Below are 20,968 nucleotides of genomic sequence, written 5' to 3'. Positions count from 1 at the left end.
AGCTTTCTAACGCGATATTAAAATTGAAAAACCCTATTTAAATAACTGCCTCGCAAACGAAAATGTGCCGCCTTGGCTGCCTCGCCCCGTTCTCCTCTATGGTAGATATTAGGTTAGTATACTCTTCAAGTGGGTAGTGTATAATCTGATAATGGTAGCGATTGTCATTTTAAATAATTAACATTACGCATTTCTATATTTGGCATTTCTGCACTCAGAAAAAGAGTTAGCTGCGGTATCCAATTGAATAGTTGCTGGAGCGCGATCCAATAAATTGGTTAACACATCCAACTATTAGATACTGTTTCCATGCGAAAAGGTACCCCAGCTATCGCAAAGATAATGCAACTAAAAAGTTTGATGTATCAACCAAGAAATAGTTGCCCCATCCAATTAATTGGATCGCGCTCCAGCAACTATTCAGTTGGATACGGCAGCTAACTATTTTTCTCCGTGTGAACGTCTGGTCAGCTACGAAATAGAATTATTCAATCAAAACACATGTAATTCATATTCATCGAGTGAGAAAATAATAAAAAATGCAGAAGAAGAATTAGCTTAAATTTCTAGATAATTATTTCTAATATCCAGTACCAATAATTTAACTGCTGCAATGTTGTTACAAATTGAAAAATGTTAATAACAACAGTGATTTTTATTGTTGCTTCGATTGTTTAATTTTCAAACTGAAATAAATTTTAATATTTAATTAAACGCCTCATAATAAAAACTATTAAAACTGTTTAATAACTTTATTTAAGAAAATTGTATTTAAACAACAATAATTAAGTAAATTAACACAACGCAATTTATGATTCTTCTTTATTGGCACTGCCTTTTGTTGAAGTTCATCACGAGGTTCATCAACACTCTCATTGTTTTCTATTGACTCTGTTTTTTTCTGAAGTTCATCAATTTTATCCTCTTCTGTATTGATAATTTTTTCATAATTAAGGGCCTTTCTATAGATAGCTTCGTCTGAGAGTGAAGTTTGCGGCTCGAGCGTAGCGAGAGCAGCAATCACTCGAGAAAAATCATTCTTTCACCACGTGTTGTGCACTACGTTTTCTCCAACGTCTTGCGAGGAAAGGTTTCTTCGTGAGTTTCGAATAATTTTAATTTAACGTGTGCTTATGTTTAATATAATAAAAGACGAATGTTTTGAATGGGGAAGAAGTTAGATACAAAATACATCTCGTTCAAAGAACAAGAAAAAAGAATTAGGTCATGATTTACTTTCGCCACGCTAAAAATTACTTTCGCCACGCTCTTCAGAGCAGTTGAGAAAAGTTCTACTTTCGCCACACTTTTCTGCCAAGAAAAGTACTCCTTTCAGAGCAAGTGTTGGAGAAATGAAATATCAATCTTTAAACGTTCGTAATTTCCTTATTGTAGCTTAAAAATGAATCAATAAAATATACCATTTGATACTTCATCATTGTTTTGAACTCTCTTATGTTTCACAGGTAGGCAGCCACAATAAGAACAGGAAGAGTTTTTCGAAGTCGATTTATTCCACTTAAATGATGAACATTCTTCACACATTGAGCATGGCCCTCTTTTTACTCCTTTACTATCGGATATAAATTTTTCTTTCGCATAGGTGGTATTCATTTTTTTCTACTTTAATTGAACAGAAGAAATCAAGAACGCTTCAGAAATAAAATCATAGACAATAACAAATTCATTAATATATAAAAATATAAAGAAAGTGGTTTCTTCGCATGTGATTTAGTGTAAGTGTCCTATCGCCTTTTTAATAGTGACAATTAATTTGTCTTTCCATTGATGGGCATGGAAAATTTCTCTGCTGAATAAGTCAATAAAATGTAAGTTAATAAAATCTTGACAAACTTCTATTTCGTAGGCCATAAGAGTCATATTATGTTCAATTGTATTGACTTTATTACAAACAAAGATTGGAATATCATTTCTCCAAATAATTGTATGCAGTGCTGCAAACTCAGGTATATTATCTGCATTATAACCTGTTGCTAAAATGAATTTGTTAGAAACATTATTTCCATTTATTTTTACCCATGCTACTGTTTGAAGACGCAATACATCAGGAAATAGATTCAAAAAGAATCTATTTTGATATATTTTGATATATTTTGATATATATTTGCTGCCAAAAGGCAGCAAATCAATTGCAGCCCATTTTTTAGAACCACATGAATCCGATCTCTCCAGATTTTTACTTAAAATGTGCGATTGATACAACTGGTGTTTTTTTGATAACGTAAGAGGTAAATTTTTGTATGTACGAAGATATTTTGCAACTCGCTTAAACCACTGATGCTTTGATTCACATCTAATTGTTTTAAAATGTCCTAGAGGGCCATATTTAATAATATGACCTGGTCGATGCAGAAGAAAATGCTGATTTGGAATAAGTGGCGTATTGTATATACTTTAAAACGTTTCTAAATATTCCGTAATTAAACATTCTAGATATTAGAGAAGAAACATTTATTTCATCAGCATTAGATATTGCCATAATCTCAAGCATTTTAATATAATTCAGTAAGGGAGGCCACTCAGCTGGTACGAAGTATGTAACAATTAAAGGCAACATAGACACCAATTGCAGCATTTGCGAAGCGTTTTATTTAAATCCCTGCGACATATCCAGTATTTGCTTTGAAGTGATAGGTGAGGGTTTTGAAGACTTCTCAGAGTTTCCATAATCGTAACACAGTGCAACAGCATTTTTATTTCTGGGATCGCATAGGGTAATTTTTATAGGTTTTTTGATGCCGAACGCAAATCCGTAATCAGAATTGTTCCATCACTCTACATTTTTGAGAAATTTGACCTTGGAAATTGAAAAAAGGCCGTTTTTGGGGTACTTTTTGGTTTTTTATCAGGGTATAAAAATTTTTCCTAGAGTTTTCATTACATGCGTATGAAAGTCCATATTCTCCTTAACAATTTCCAATTTGGACCTTTTAAAAATATCTATTTTTGGATGAGTTATCCTTGTTTGAAGTTCGCGTCGCATCGTAAAATCAGGAAAAATGTGGTTTTTGAGGTATTTTTTTGTTTTTTATCAGGGTACAAACCTTTTTCTTAGTGTTTCCATGATATGCGTACGAAAGCTCACATCCTTCTCAACAATCTCTAATTTTGACATTTTAAAAATATCTATTTTTCGATGAGCTATCCTTGTTTGAAGTTCGCATCGTAACGTCAAATGGGATAACAGTAAGGAAAATATTAACATAATATTAATATTATTAATATTAACCCATTAAATCTCAAGCAGAAACCAATGATTCATTAAAGAAACTATTACATTCTTAGGAAAATCAAAAATAAATTGACCATTGTTTTTTTGTTTATCATTTCAAATTCTTTAACAATAATTTAAGAAAAACAAAGATAACTCATCTAAAAATAAATATTTTTAAAATGTTCAAATTGGAGATTGTTGAGGAGGATGTGAGCTTTCGTACGCATATCATGAAAATCCTAGAAAAAATGTTATACCCTGATAAACAACTAAAAAGTATCCCAAAAACGTCCTTTTTTCAATTTTCAATGTCAAATTTCTCAAAAACTTAGGGTTCCGCACTGTGTAATTTGCTATTCTTTCATTTAATTCTTCTAATGTCATGAATTCTAATTCGTAGATGGTTTCTTTAAGAAACAATTATTCGTTCTAATACAGATACCTAGTTCATCGTCATGAGTCAAATCAGGTGGAAATGAGCTAGTAACATGAAAATCCTCCAGTTCGTTCAAGACGCACTTCCTACTTACACCATACTCAGTTCTAAATTGAGCTTTCAAGTTTTCATCTTCAGTATTCTCAATTTCCAAAACCTGTCGGTCATGTTCTTCTGGCGTTCGAAATAGCAAAGGGTCTTCTCTAGTCATGGTGCGAACCTTATCCATTGTTGCACTACACACTCCACATGGATGTCGTGCACTAAATGATCCTCTAAACCCGGACAATTCATGTGATGCAAGATTATCTCTTTTTACTGTGGAAACAGAAGCATATAATTTTTCATTATTAAGTAAGTCAACACCATTCTGCAATTTCTGTATATCTTTAACAAAGTGTTTTAAGACTTTATTCATTCCATATTTCTTAATATGAGGATTCAGAACTATAGCTGCAAGGTTAATGAATCTAAATTGCGATTGATAGAGGGGGGATACGTCTTCATCCATCCAGTAGAACATTCCTAATTTATTATTTGATGATGACTTTGAACTAACTGGATCGCACATTTCAACTTCGTCAAAATATAATTGCATTTGTTTTGCATTAGCGTGATTCTGTTTAAACTTTAGACTCTTAAAGTGTGTCCCGTCTAAATAACTTTTTAATAAACCATCCGTTTCACTTCTCAAATTCTGACAAACATTTTTGTAAGTTTCATTTTCTATCCATTTAGGCAGAACTTCACTAATTGAAATAAACATAAATTCATTCGATTTTTTTCTTATAGGCTGATTGCCACCTACAGTCGCAGAACCAGAAGGAACGAACTTTGCACCAAGTTCAATACGGCGAGGAATGACAACATTGAACTTCATCTTAAAATATTTATCTTGACAATAAATACTATGAAGCCCCTGACTGCAATCAACAGATGATAATGTATTCGCAATATCAACATAATCCGCTAAGCGTAAACCTACGGCATCCTGTAAAATATCTCCTATTTCTTTTATATAATACTCGAGATACAATTTTACAACATCCTTTAAATTTTTTAATATTCCAAGAACGTCGCCATAAGTCGCACGCGTGGCACTTCTTAAATATAGCAGATATTTTCCAATAGCTTCTTTATACGATCCATCAGGGACATTATCAATTTGTTCATCATCTGAATCATATTCGCTAGAGTTTTCTCCACTATAATCAGAGTCATCGTCCATTCTTTTATTTTAAAGAAACCGAAATTAAACAAAATATTTCTAAATCGAAATATATAATTTGAACGTATAAAACTACCGATTACACAAAATATTTTGACATATTTTTTTATTAAGAGAATTGAAAAAAGGAGTGATATTATTTATGAATTTTTAAAAGAAAGTTGAAAATTATCTCTGACATTTGAAAGCAGTATACAAAGTTTGACGGTGTAAATGAAAAATGCTTTATAAAATCTTTCATTATTGATTTTCACTTCTTTAAATTTACTTCCCCACGTAATACCAGATCAAAAATGTTCAAAAGATTATCAATAATGTTAAAAGAAAGTATTATTATTTTTAACAACACAGTATACATACATTTAAAATTCGATTATATCTGCTAACCTCTACAGAACATTACGACTTTGTAAATCAGATACAGAAAAACTATTAATTTTTATTTTTACTTTATATTATTTATTAAATTTTACATAATATATGCGAAATATTTTGTTGAATTTATTATAAAAGATTTTGTAAGACAAACATTGTAAATCATTATTGATAAAAATATTAATAATATTCTTTAGAAAGTACCCACACAGCACTGAAACTTTCCTAAAAATTTATTAAAGATTTACTTGCAAACTTCGAAGTATTTACTTGAAAAGTTTAGTAAAAATGTTGTAAAGATTTAAATGTCCCACTTCAATAAATGTTTAGCGTGAAAATTTCCTGAAAATTTAAAAAAAAATTTTCGCCTACTGTATATAGGCGAAAATTTAATTTAAATTTTCAGGAAAGTTTTAGGTTACATTTTCGCTTATAAGAGAGAAGTTGAAAATTTAATTTAAATGTTCAGGAAATTTTTAAGTTAAATTTTTAGGAAAATTTGACTATAAACATTTATTTAAGTGGGGCATTTGAATCTTTACACAATTTCCACTAAACTTTGCAAGTAAATTTTTCGAAGTTTGCAAGTAAATCTTTAATAAATTTTCAGGAAAGTTTTGGTGCTGCGTGGGTAGTATTATATTGATTTTTTAACTTACATTTACTCATTAAATATAATTTGAATTTATACTAAATTAAAATTTCATTATTATATATAGTTTCATTATTTAATTTCATTCTATTTAATGTTTTTTTTCTTTCCTCAATCTTTAGAATTTTGCAATATTTTTAATATTAATTTACTAATAAAAATTTCTGTATTAAACTTTTCTTCATAGACGTGTATGTGTACATAAAAATCTTGTACTAATTTTTTCAATATTGTTTTAAAATTACCAAATTACCTTACGAGTCTTCAAGAATTATATTTTCACGAATTCTGAATTCTAATATTATTAATATTAATCAAACTTTTCTTTTCGTCTGACAATTAACTGTTTCAAGATTTTTTAACTTCACAGTTGTAAATATTTTGTTTTTTAAGCAGATGATTAGAAAAACATTCAAAAACAAAACAACAACGCAACATTTTGTTTAAAAAATTAAACAATACCACATTCATACACGGAAAGAAAAAGTCCGTCAACCATTAATGGATTAGTATATTACTTTGAGACGGGACTCTTTTTCCGTTGATGGTTACTTAACTTTACTTAACGATTGAAAACGAGTCATGGATTGATTAGAATTCCAGTATGTGACCAATTGTTTTAGATTTAATGCTGAATTGTTATCAATGGCTGTTTGAATGTTTACGAATCATTAGTGAAAGTTTGTGAAACGTTAGTTGACTCGTATTCTAAATAGGCGCTCTTCACTAGCGCATTGTTGCGCAGTGTACCGATGCGCATTTCTTCCGGTTTCTCTATAGTCCATGTGTTTTTGCTGTCTGCTATACATATCCCTATATACTATTATGTGTAATGTGAATACCCGAGTCGAAATTTAGACCCTACTTAGCCTCTGAAAATGTAGGGCTTATTCAGGTTTAGCAGTCGTAAAGTAGGGTCTGATTTCAATACAATTTTTAAAAACTAGACCCTCCTTTGACTCCCAAAGTAGGCTGAAATTTGCCAATCTTCCATTTGGAGAAGCAAAGGAGGGTCTACTTCTAAGAAACCTATACCGTACTTTTATACCTCGTAGACCCTACTTTCATACTCCTAGACCCTACAATTAGAAAAAGAAAAATTTGAAGATTTGCTCAGATTCAATTGAAGCACTAGGGATGAGTAAAAGTGGAATTTTATGTGTTTTATAGCGTCTATATACACGAAGTGTATATAGACGCTATAAAACACTTCAGTATTTATGAATTTGGAGTACTTTTTGCATTTGCAGTGTTTCAAGTAATGCATTAAAAAATAATTCAAAATTTTCTTTTAGAATGTAGGGTCTAGGAGTATGAAAGTAGGGTCTACGAGGTTTAAAAGCACGGTATAGGTTTCTTAGAAGTAGACCCTCCTTTGCTTCTCCAAATGGAAGATTGGCAAATTTCCGCCTATTTTGGGAGTCAAAGTAGGGTCTAATCGTATTAGAATTAGACCCTACTTTACTACTCCTAACACTCAATAGACCCTGAAAATTCAGGGTGAAAGTAGGGCTTAAATTTCGACTCGGGTATTTAACTTAACTAATAATTTGCAGTTGAATTGCGTCTAGAAATTGACCTCGATGAAAATATATTTTCTTTTATATTTCTCGCTAATTAAAAAGTAGTTATTAGTGCAAAATCATTTCTCACAAGTTGTGAAAAATTTTGTTATTTGGTATATAAGAACAGTTCGCTTCTAAACTTAAAGTGTTATAAGTGTGCGTTTCTACGTGTAGTTATTATAAGTGCGAAAATGTGTTGGTCTAAAGCGTCTAAGAGTGTAAATAAAATATCGGAACTGTGCAACGAAAAAAATGTGTTCATTCTGTACCAAATAGTGTCTAAAATTAGGGATAATTCTGAAAGAAGTTGAATTTTTTGAATGCTTTTGATAGTCATAGAAAATTTAATAGACAGTTTTCTAAATTTTAGTGAACGAGTTTTATATATTGATGACAGTTTTCTAAATTTTAGCAAGCAACTCGTCACTGATTGTGACTCAAAGTATGTTATCCATTCAATGATTTTGTGTCCCGTCTCAAAGTAATATACTAGTCTATTAATGATTGACGGACTTTTTCTTTCCGTGTAGCACAAACTACCCTCTCAGAGTACCTTACCTCAATTAAAGTGTACCGCAACTTGAAAATTTCTATCTCTTATTTTTTGTTTTTGAAAAAATTGATTTTTGTATTTTTTGAAATAACTTTTTTCTTTATATTAAAATTTTCATTAATTCTTGTCAAAATTGCAATCCTGACATGAAAACGAAAATAAAATGGTATATATTATATTGAGGAAGCTAAATAATCATGAAATGAACAACTTGTTTCAATGATTGCAACGAATAAAAAAATGGATTTAATAAAAAGGAGTTTAAATGTTATTTTTATTTGACAAAAGTCCCCTTTTTTATATTTTGATTGAAAGTGAAAGTGGAGTGGATGTGGAAGGAAAATAAAATTTGATTTAGTGAAATGAGGTTTTTTAAAACAAAAAAGTAAATAAATAAATTTTTGTATAAATAGACAGAATAAAGGGAGAAAATAAATAGAAATTTCATTTAAAAGGAAAAAAATCGGAATGAATGACACTTGTGGTGTTTTGCTAATCAAGCAGTCACCACTCGTCCTTGGGGTAAAGTGTCTTGTCACGTCTTCAATTTATATGTCGAATGATAAGCTTTTCGATTATTCCAAGTCGACGTGCTACAAAATTGCACCCAAGCGATTTTCCAGGTAGACGATCTTCGACCTCCGTAGTTTCTACACGAGACGTTCATCAACCTTGCACTTAATTAAACTTTCCTCAAGAATCATGGTTGCTGGTAATTTTTTTTCTTTTTTGGATAAATTTTTTTCCTTTTTTGGAGTCTTGTTACTAATTAAGACGGGGAATGTCTTCAGTCGATAACGAAAAGAAAGTAAGTTCTTTCAAACAACAAACTTTAATTTACATCACGGAAAATTCTACCGTTGAGCAATTTTCTTTTTTATTTTGTCTCTTTCAAAAAAAAAAAAAAATTACCGTAATTAAAGGGCGCTATGTAATTGAACTCAAGAAGGAAATGCAAATTTATTTAATATAATTAAGTTCAGTTTCCAATCTGATCAATTACTGTAACTTTTAATCCGCAATTAATTATAAAGTTTGTGTATAGGTACTAATTATTCTATATCGTTCAAGAAAGTTTGTTCTTAATTTTCTTCTCGTTATATAAATTATTTTTCAATCGATTTTTGGAAGTTAGTAAAGTGACTTTTTTGCTATTACTTTTTTGTTTTATTGCTTGCTTGCTTCATTTCTTTTAAGTCTGGTTTGACACCAACTTTAGGTCACTTCAAATTTAATTTATTCATTTATTTATTAAATTATACGGTTGAAACCCAATCGTACATAGTACTAGAGGTGCAAAATCAATCTTTTAAGAATTAATTATTAGATATTGCTAACATCAAATATGAGATTAGGTACTTTTTATTTGAATTTTAATGAATTTAATTATAAAAATACAAAATATAAGTAATAAAAAAATCAATTTCAACGTTTGATGAATTAAAAGACATCGATAGTAAGAATACTTTAAATAATGCATTTGAAGAAATACAATTTCTTTTTAAATCAATTGAATGATGTATGAAAATATCGTATTTAAGTTTTGCGACAACTTTAATTATCATTAGACAAACCTGATTTGAATCCTGGGAACTTGGAACATCCGGACTGACCGACCGGCGGCCGTAGATATTCATAAGAGTCTGATTTAAGGGGAATGCTGACACCGGTCCACCCTGAAAATGAAAATATTTTTCACATTTAATTTTCTTTTTTAAGAATCAAATTCTAAATTTTTAAATTTAATTTTTTTGTTTCAAGCTTCGTCAACTTTAGCAAATTGTAAAGAATTGTTACGTCCGAAGATATAACACAGTCTTTAAAGTTAATAAAAATTAACTTAATATTTGAACCAAGACTTTATGTCTAATAGTTCGGGAATTTTTGTTTTAATTTAATATGTTAAATTGTCTTCAAATTGTTTTGATTAAACTTATTTAAAACAGTTGAGAAAGAAAGAAAAGAAACTAACGAAAGGGTATTATATATATAGTCTATGCTTTTAATAAAGGTCAGCAACTACATATTGTCATAACCGGGTATTTTCCTAAAAAACAATAAAAATATGATCAGCATGGAACTCGGTTTTACAAGCTTCTATTTTTGATCGAATTTAAATAAGAGTGTTGGTCCATTTGTTATTATTTTTTTGTTTGTTAATTTTTGTTGTTGTCACAAAGAAAATTGTGTTGATTTTTTGTGTTTACGATAAAAAAAATGTGGATTAATTAATGTCCTTATTAGGTGCCTTGAATTTATAGTAGGAGGTTCATTAAGAGGAAAGCAAGTTGCTTTCTAATGCAGTGATTTCCACACAGTTCTTGACTAAATCTTGACGAACGCATGGAGGCGTACAATCGAAGTTGAGAGACTTGGTGTACAAATTATGGATGGAGTGGTAGAAGCATTCTCGAGATCATCAGCCTCGATTTGCTCGTTTTCAAAGTACGCCTCAAACGGAAGCTCCATATAAACTCCCTCTCACTCACTCACTCTCTCAGCTTTGCATCGACCTACTTCCGGTTTGATTTCAAACTTCAAACCTCTAGTCACAGGATAAGTGACTGTGTAAACATTGTGCAAAATCGAACCAATACCTCAATATATTTACTCTATTCTCTAAAACAATTTTCATTAAAACTCTGGAGAATTTTTAAATTCTCTTCTGTAAAAATTACTTTTTAAACTCTTGCATAAAAGAACATTTACTCCTAATTTTTTATAGTAGAATTTATACTTCTACTGTTTTCATAACATACTCTAATATACTCTAATTATCAGCGCAGTAGAATTTTCGATTCTTAATGTTAGGGAAATTTAGTAGGACGTAAAAATTTACTCTAAAATTAGTAACAATAAAATTTCTCCATTAAATTTTTAGTTCAGTTTCCCTGAACCTAAAAAAATTTATTCTCTAATAAAAGAAGTAAACGTAAAAATGACTCAAAAAGTAGTAAAATTTACTCCGTAAGGAGTGAAAGTTAATTCAAAATTTTTTTTTTAAATGTGCAAGGAACCTGTTTAAATGAAAAGTTATCATCCAAAGATAGAGACAGGAATAATAAAAGGAGAAGATGAATTTCAACTTGCCAGTAAGATAGCATAGATATATTGTTGACTTTAACTCTCTGCTTGACTGAATACTCAAACCTTGATTATACAGACTTCCAGGTGAAAACCACAACTACTTAATTATACAGAATTCACTTTACAAATTCTCAAATATTTAACGTATTTAATTATTTTTGCAAATAGAGTTAGAGAATCTATTCCTTATTCCTTAAAATGTATCCCAAAAAAAAATTTTGTTGCGAAGTTTACAAATGAATATACCTGAAAAATATTTTTTACTGAAATTAACATAATTTCCTATTTCTTTTCATACTTTATTTCACTGTCAGTTTCAAATAGAATGTGAAGTTTAATCCTCGAGTGATTACACAGTCAGGCTTTGTGTTTGCGCTTACCAGTTTCTAAATAACTTCCATATGAGATTCATTTAGAAAAAAAGAATATTGAGAAAAGTTTTCGAAAGTGGAATTTAATTTTGAACATTGTAAACATATCAAAAAAGTTTTCATCATTTATAAAGTTATATTTTTGCTTATACGAGCTGGTTAAAATGAAAAGTACAGTGATGATAAACTAAAATGATAATGAAAGATAAATGCAGAATGTATAACGTATAATATTATTTTAACAAAAGCAATTATGTGATTTTTATTTAGTATAAAATTATATTTTTTTAAATTTAATTTTTTTTATTAATTTAAGTTTTAAAAACTTAAATAATAATTAAAATACTAAGAAGATTCTAATAATACTTTAATTAAATGAGAATTTTGAATTCAATTTTTCTCTCTTAGACACTATAAACTGTTAATTTTATTTAAAATAAATTTCAAACCAAAAAGTTAATTAATTTCCGAGAAACATTATAGAAAAACTTTTAAAATTGAGATTTTTTGTTAAATAAAAATTGTGTGCAATAACTATTATGTCAAATGCGAGGTTTTTATGAGAAATTAAATTTTTATAAAGTGATTTTTATGTCATAAAGAAATCACATTAAATGAGTTTTATGTCAAACGAAATTTATGTTACATAAATTTTATGTCCAATGAAATTTGTCTAAAATGAATATCATGTCAAATAAAATTAATGTTAAATTTATGAATTTATATAATGTTAAATGGACTTTATATCTAATGAATATAATGTCAAATGAATATAATAAATGAAATTTATGAATTTTTTAAATGTTAAATAAATTTTATGTCTAATGAAATTTATGTCAAATGAATATAATGTAAAATTAAATTTATGTTAAATTAATAAAATTGTTAATGTTAAATGAATTTTATGTCAAATGTATTTTTTGTCCAATGAAATTTATGTCTAATGAATATAATGTCAAGTGAAATTTATGTTAAAATTTGTGAATTTATTTAATGTCAATTGAATTTTATGTCCAGTGAATATAATGTCATGTGAAATTTATGTTAAATTTATAAAATTTTTAAATGTTAAATGATTTTTATGTCCATTGAAATTTGTGTCAAATGAAACTGCTACGTCAAATAAAATTTTGATAATGTTCATGCGTCTCGTGCAAATAGACAGACAATATTTTTTAATGCTGTTTTTGTAACATTAATAACTTAAAAAGAAAAGTTGTGTTTAAATTTTCAAGTTATGAGCAATATACAGACTAAACTAGAATATTTCAAGTTGAACACTATTTTTGCATTAATAATTTCGATTTCGTCTTGATTTTCTATTCGGCACGAGGTCTGGCTTATCAAATACCAACAAATTTCAGGGTTCCTAGAAACTGGAAGTCAATTTTGTTTTTCCAACTCTCTCTATCGCTGGTCGATTTCGTTTCTAGGGCCAGTAGAAGAAAAAGTGCTTTTGAGAGGAGTTTGGAGGGTGAAACGTGTGTCTGAAGAGTAGGAAGAAAGGAAAAAGGGGGAGAATTTGGAAGGAAACGGATACTACCACTTCTTGGGTGCATTGCGGTACCAAAGCACGTAAGCCATTCCCTCGAAGCAATGAGCGTATATTTCGATGGGCAACTTGGAAAGAAAGCCACCACGCCAACGTATATCTGCACCTACCAGACTGGACAGAGATATTAGGTACGATCACTGGACAAGAGAATTCTCCCTTTAGAGAGCAACCACTTTCAAGAGACCAACACCCCTATGTGAACTCTATTCAAAACGTTTCACTCGATATCCCAAAGATGGGAAACTCTAATAGTTTTTAAAACAAATTTTTTTTTCTTTAATTTTCTTATCGCTTTACTGTAAAGGCAAGCGCCTTTATTTCGATATATTTAGTAGGATTTAATGTGTATCGCGTACTGAAGAAAGCTACCTAAGAGTTCAAACTTTTTTTGAGGTTACGTTAGTGTTATTTTTTTCTTAATTGAAAGTTTTTGAGTTTGATTTAAAACAAAAATCAGTTTTTATTAATTTCACAGGCACACAAATTTATATATTTTTTTAGTATTATATCATTAATAGCTGCAAGAATAGTTACGCCCCTCGTTTTTTTCGACATCAAAAAAAAAAAAAAAATTTGTAAAATCCCTGTAGTTCGAAACAGAATCGAGTTACAGCAAAATAATGCATGACAAAATTGTAGCTAAGAAGTCAAGTTTTGAAACGGTCCTAAGCATTTTTTATTTTTTTTTTAAATACATTTTTTAGACTCAAAAATACAAACAGGAATAGTAATGCCCCATTGATTCTTCCTTTATAGCGCGTTAAATATGAGTTTATTGTTTGTTTATTTTGACTTTTATTACGATTTGACCTTGATGTCCTTCGACGTAAAGGTTTCGCTACTGTTATCGACTCAAGACAAATAGTAGAAAGAGAGAAGAATAATAAACGTTTTCTAAGGAATCGTAAGTTTGTTTTCTTGTCTCGTACTGCAAGAAATGGAATATTTGAGTGTTTTGTTTCGATTATTTAGTTATAAAGTTAAAAGTTAGTTGCAGTAATACTTTTGTGACAAAATTCTGCAATTCAACTGTCAGAGGATTTAGGGAAGCATCAGAAAACACAGTATTATTATTGGAACACGAATTATCTCTTTATTATAAAACAAATTAAATTAGCGATAAATATACACGACATAGCGCGAAGGCTTCTCTAAGAGAACTGAGGCAAAGGGGTACAACAAAGACGCCACCTATACTTCGGTTTATGATATAAACGATTTATCGATAAAGCACTTAATCGATAAACAATAATTAAAATATTTCTTACATCAACAAAAGTTAAATGATGTTCAATAATATCTCCTAAGAAATTCGTTTAAATAAAAATTATTTCAAACAGAAAGTATCGTAAATAGATAATTATGCTCGAAATTATGTTAATTCAAAATTTCTTAAAATAAACTTACATAAAAAATTCTGTAAAGTAAAAAATTATGTTAAAGTTAATTAAACAAAACGAAAATACTGAAAAAATGAAAATCGGTAAAAAGAACATTTTTTCAAATGAAATTCGATTAAATGAAATTGAGTTTTCTAGAGCCTATATTAATGCGCAGTATAAATTAATATCAGGAGAAAGAAGGAAAGAAAAAATAGTTTTTCCGAAACGAAAAAACAACTTTTCGAGAAAATAAACTTACTCTCTAAATCTGAATATGTGAAATTTCACTTATTGTACGTTATAAGTCGTCCTCTCGATCAATAAGTGCATATACACTTATAAATAAGTGAATTTTTCACTTATTCTGAGTGAAATTTCACTTATTATAAGTGTATATGCACTTATTGATCGAGAAGACGACTTATAACGTACAAATATGTGAATTTTCACATATTCAGATTTAGAGAGTAATGAGGCAATTTTATGGTAAAAGTTGGTAGAGTAAAGAAAAAGGAAAAAGAAAAAAGAAAGAAAAGAGAGTCCCCGATAATGTGAAGATACACCTCGTTGATTTTGGATTATTATAAGAAACTTAAGAAAAGCCCGTTTGGGATAGGAAACACTATAGAAGGCAAAATAACGATCTTATTATGAACCAACAGCTGGTTGCTTTCCAAGGTATTAGAAATCCGATATTTAGGTGTGCTTTTCTTAAGTTTCCAGTAGAATGAACTGCTCTTGTTAGACTTGCGGTTTTCCAAAGCAAAGGCATTGTTACCCAACCTACCAATAGTCCACTGTATTATGTATGGAGTGCGATGGTAGCTGTTAAGCTTCTAATGGCCTAACCGTCCCAATATTTTATGACCCGATGCCAATTTTCTCTCTTTAGTCGTTATTCTCTTGTAGTAAATATAAAACATTATCATTGGAAATTGTTTCCCTTTTTTTTCGTTGTCGCATTATTTATGGAGTGGTAAAAAGTGTCTATTTAATCTTCGCTCTACTCGAGGAGGAATTTTCTCTTGTAGAGTATGTGCAGTTAACTATGGTTATTAAAACTATTATTACATTTATTACACTGAGAAAATATTGTAGGTACTTAAATAAAATACAAAAATAATTAATCTCCGTATTCTTTCATTCATTCTGTCCGCAGTTTGAAGTTAGTTTCTGTGTATGCTTTTGTATTTTTTTCCTTTAAAAAATATTGTTTGACAAATCGAAAATATGCAGGTATTTTTCATGATTCATAATAAAATAATATTAGAAATTAGAAAATTAAAATTTAAAAAAAATTATGATTAACAAATGAAGAATATCATAAATAAATAATTTGCATCATTTCTATTTCTTAATTACAATTGTTTTAATAAAATTCAAAGTATTTTTTAAAAATAATAAAGAAAAATGTTTATAAATTCTATTTGTCATTTATAAAATTTAATTCAAAATAAAGGAAAAAATTTTATTGAAAAAAATGTTCTGTTAAATTTATTTACGAATATCTTTAATTGTAAAATTATTCGAAAACAATAATTTATTTTTTAAATGCTTTAAATATTTCATTATTTATTATTTTTGCATAGAAATTAAGATTTTCAAAAATTTCAAATTCAACCCTTTCTGAAATTAATCAACTTTAAAAATATTGTTATAAAACATAAAGATAACAATTACTTGGAGTCGAAGACTCGGAATAATCGTTATCTTTATGGTTTATAATAATTAAAGAGGACCCAGTGCTAAAATCATTTTTTTTATTATAAGAATATTGTTACTGTAACTTCTTCAAAATTATTTTCATATTCAATTTTTATCTAAAATTTAAACTAAAATTCTTTTTCAAATCAATTTTTATTAGAAAATTCTTCGAGAATTCAATTATTTAAATACAAAAGTAAATTATTTATTGAATAATTAAATGTTTCTTAAAATTTAATTCTTATAAAGAATTTTATTAACAAATGATTAAATAATTGAATTCTTTTGACGAATTTTAATAAAACTTTTTAGAATAGTTACATTTTTCAAGGAATTCGATTAAAATTGTATTAAAAATAATTGAAATTCTGCGATGAGTTTTATTATTTCTGAAAATAATTGAATTATTGAGAAGAAACTTATAAAAAGTTTGTAAATATTTGAATTCCTTGTGAAATTTTTATTATTTATGAAAATAATTAAATGTTTGCATTTAATTAATGAAAATTAATTAAATTAATTAAATTGTTTTTAAATAATTGAATTCTTTTGAGTAATTTTATTAAAATAGTAGATATTGAAAATCATTGAAAAGAGGAAAATTTTTGAAAATAATTTAAATTTTCACAAGACTTTTATTAAAATTTTTGAAAATAATTGAATTTTGAAAAAGAATTTTTTTATTTACAAAGATTAGGATTTTGTCGATATTTTTTTGTAAATTTTGAACATAATTGAATTTTGTGAAAGAAACTTTATTACTTTTGAAAATAATAGAATTTCTGCAGTTATTTGTATAACTTTTCCAAAATTCATTTTTTTTTGTTTTTAACTTTTAACTAATTCTTTTATAAATCCATTTTTTAAAATAATTAATTAAATATATCTTGACAAATTTAATTAATTTTAGAAGATTTTTCAATATAGAACAATCCTAGGGGGAGAAAGGATTTAAAATCCGATTTTACTTTTTTTGGACCACCCTATTGTGTAGTGTCAGTAGTAAATCACAGTTTTGATCAGGCAGATAATTGAAAATCATTTTTAATTTCATTGTCAGAAGTGAGATACATTTACAGTCGGAAATAGTTTCCATTTTAGAAAATATGTTATTAGTAGGTATAGTAAAATTATTTTTAGCCGGAAATAAAGAATCGTGAAGTTGAAAGAAAGTTGTATACATAAATTCTTTAGAATTTTCAAGCAGAAAAATATTTTCTCAATGTAATTGTAAAATTCGTTATTATTTTCCTATGGAAAATTTTTTTCTATAGAAGAAATTCTTATTTCCATTTTATAAATATATTTTTTTTCTCGTAGAAAATTACGTTAGATAGAATATAATCCGCTCTAATTGAGTTTACGAACAAGCAATAGCAATGTCCATTCTATTTATTAAGCATTAACTCATTCATGCAAGATGATTGGATTTTCCTATACATTTGCACTGGGGATCAGCGCAAAATATATCTAAAATAAACTTTTCTGCTCTTTTGTGACACTTTTTTTGGAAATTATTTCTTCTAATACAAATACTGCCGTACTGACGAAGAAAGTCACTATCTACATTTTTGACGAAAAATGAGTTTTTTATACCGTTGGATTCGTAATAAAAATTAGAATTTAACTGTGCAATCCATAATTAAAAATATTAATTAGTTTTGGAGATAATTAATGCTTAATTCGCCTATCTACATCAATTTTGGTGAAATATTGACGAAGAAAGTACATAGGCCAGTTTTTCCGACGATTTCGCACATGCAAAATGGTACTATCTACAGTTTTTCATATAAACAATTAAAATTTATAATTTTTTATTGTCCCAATCGATAGAGCGTGTCCGTTTTACTCAAGAACGATGAGTTTTTTTTCCAAAAAATGTAATACAATAAAAAGAACTAATGCAAACGCGTTTCATTAAATATCTCCGTTCGACTTAAAATGTAGATAGTGACTTTCCTCATCAGTACGGCAGAATAATACTGTAATCTCAATATAATCTCATTAAGAATTATAGTATAAAAAATATAGTATTGGAGAATGTAAATATTGTAAATGTAAATGTATGTATGAATGTAAATTTTTAAGTATAGAGTTTAGAACTATTCCACCTTTTTTTCATTCGTGTAGAAAAGGACGTGTATGTAATTGGAATATTAAAGGGTTCATTTTCCTTTTTCTGGCGCTTCTAATATTCTTCGTGATCGGGTAATATTGAGATTATCGCATTTTCTGAAAATGGCTTCAGCAGCAGCTTCCGTTTAAAGTCCCATTGATTGAAGCTGACGCCAAGCGGACGATGTAGGCTGAGAGAGAGATTCAGGACAAGAGCTTCCGGTGCTCTTTGCATAATATCGTTGAAGCTAACGTCACATGACTTTGTCATCGTAGTCAGTGTACTGAGCGCGCGTGCTATATAGTAAACGACCACAAGGACTTATACCGCTACAAAAGTAAATTGAATATATAACTTTATGAGATTAATCAACATTAAATATCCATTTAGGAGAATATATTGGCAAAGTGTATATACTTTCAAAGTAAAAATTTTTTATTTTGATTTTCACTTAGATTTTTACTTTCACTTCGTCATTCCCTTTGACTTAAATTCTGATCTTCATTAGACTTACACTTTGATTTTTACTTTTACTTTGTAACGTTGTAAAATTTGCTTGATTGGAGGAATCGCGAGAAGCTCAGTAATCGGCCGAAATGAATATTAGTTTATTTTTATTTTTGACATTTTGTAATTTATTTCCATTGTGAACCTGATCGGAGCCTTATACTGCGGAAAATTCATCGTGGGAAGCTGTATCATTTCTGTCACTCGCTACTTCTGGGACGTGGATCGTGACAAACTTTACACGGAGAGAAGAGTTATAGTGGGCTGTACTATTACGCATTTAGTAAGAAAATTTGAGTTGGCACAAATAAATATTAAGTAAAGGTTACAAAACAACGTTCAACTTTTTTTTTGTCGATCGAACTAAACATAGTAGTAAAGATGAATGTCTGCTTCGTGAAGAAAACAAAAATAATTCTGTTCAAGTTTTTTAATGAAATTATTAATTGAACTATATAAAAATATATTTAAATTAATTAAATAGCAACCTATTACAAAATTAAACGAAATCGAGATAAAATATTATTTTTCAAAACTTTATTTGCTGTGATACTTATTATACTTATTATTTATGCTTGTTATTACAATAAATATTAGGTTATTGTTATCATAATTAAAAAAAATTTTAGGTGTTTATTCAATTATGCGACAAATATATTTTGTAAAGAAATATATAAACATTAATATATCGATTTTATAATATTCTCTATTAAACTAAACAATTATAGAAATAATAATTTTTTAATTAGTTTGGTATTGTTACCTTATATAACCTTCAATGTATTTTTGTAAAATATTTGTAAAATCCCCACATATAACAAATTCTTGGGAAAATAATTAGTATCACTGACAAAATTATTTACTTAGAAACATTTAATTATTATAAAACTATTATTATTTAACTATAATAAAAGAGGTTAATTTTTATTTTGGCAAATTGTAAACAAAATCGTAGATATGATATTTCATATCGTAGACGATACTAATGAAGTTGGTAGTCTTAATAACTAAACAGCCGTTTATTGAAGTTTACTTTTTGTTTTGTTGAACGAAAATGTCACCATATTGTTTAGTAACTATGACTCAGGGTTGAGTATGATTGACTACTTTCTTCTCTCCGTGTAATTTTGAATTCAAAGTTGCCGCCAAGGGATACCTGTCGCCTTGAAGCTAACTTCAGGAAGAATGGAAATGGCGTCCGATTCAAATTGATGGCCGCGAATTCCCAACGAGATTTACTACAAATCCAGCCTTTGATTGAAATAAGGAGTTTCGCCAGGAAATATTAGGTCGGATCATGACACTAGATTATAGTCGCGAAATTGTCGACATATCTGAATCCTGTTATCTATTTTTGGTCTTCCGCCCAAGTGCCCTATTAGTTTACGGCCCTGCCCTTTGAATTTTTCTACACTTTGTGCTCGTCGGTTACCTGTGATTGACACTTAAAACCAAAGGAGACAAAGGAGGCAGGAGGGAAATAGTTCATTATCTGGTTCGAGGAAATCTTCTTCAAAATCTACTAAGGTATCACCAATAGACAAAGATTCCCTTGTCGCGCCCTTGTCGCCACCTATAGTTACGTTCCTGAAGGGAGCAGACGACACCGTGGGCCCGCAACGCCAAGCCAAGCGGCCGGCGAGTTTCACTCTCTCTCGCTGCGATCCTCCGAGTAAGGTCTTCGATTCAGTGTGACTTTAAATCTGTGTATCAAAAGTAGTGTTAACAATCGACGCCTGCACGGAGAGAAAAATCAAGCGTTTTTAGTATGAAGACTTCCTATGGTAATTTTGTATGAACGCCCTGCTTAAGAGGCGTGTCCTTATACCTCAGTTGCATGAAACATATACTAAAATAGCATGGATCTCTTGCAATCGTAGTATACTGACGTCCCATTCGTTTAAAGGTAGAACTTTTGTGCTGATAACGTAGAAATTGATACAAATACAGCAGAAATTTTACGCCTATTTCGCATGTGAATTCTTTTACTAAATAAGGTTAACTGTGTGAGGCATAATTGTGTGTAATACAATGTGATACGAATGAGTATGGGAAGTTTAAATGGAAGTGGAAAAATTAGGTGGTAGGGTGGCGACGGATAGCGACGAAAAATGTAAAATTGAGCCTTTAGTGGTCGAGGACCTTTGTCACCTGTGGTGTGACCAAAGTTTATAAGATAGTGATTCGCATTGTTGCGGTCGC

The 20,968-nt window shown here is 29.1% G+C and overlaps 1 protein-coding gene across 4 annotated transcripts in view; it reads right to left on the bottom strand.

Moving 5' to 3' along the window:
* LOC122510014 (disks large 1 tumor suppressor protein) overlaps positions 1–20,968 on the bottom strand; it is a 1,103,313-nt gene that overhangs the window by 583,968 nt on the left and 498,377 nt on the right. For all 4 annotated transcript variants that reach the window (XM_043624398.1, XM_043624394.1, XM_043624397.1 and 1 more), the window contains exon 3: positions 9,619–9,720. In XM_043624398.1, coding sequence (XP_043480333.1) covers positions 9,619–9,681 — 63 coding nt within the window. In that variant the 5' untranslated portion in view covers positions 9,682–9,720. The remainder of the gene's footprint in view (positions 1–9,618; positions 9,721–20,968) is intronic.

The sequence above is a fragment of the Leptopilina heterotoma genome, unplaced genomic scaffold (assembly GCF_015476425.1).
Source record: "Leptopilina heterotoma isolate Lh14 unplaced genomic scaffold, ASM1547642v1 Lhet_65, whole genome shotgun sequence".
Lineage (NCBI taxonomy): Eukaryota > Metazoa > Arthropoda > Insecta > Hymenoptera > Figitidae > Leptopilina > Leptopilina heterotoma.
This window is presented reverse-complemented; position numbering and strand designations above follow the sequence as displayed.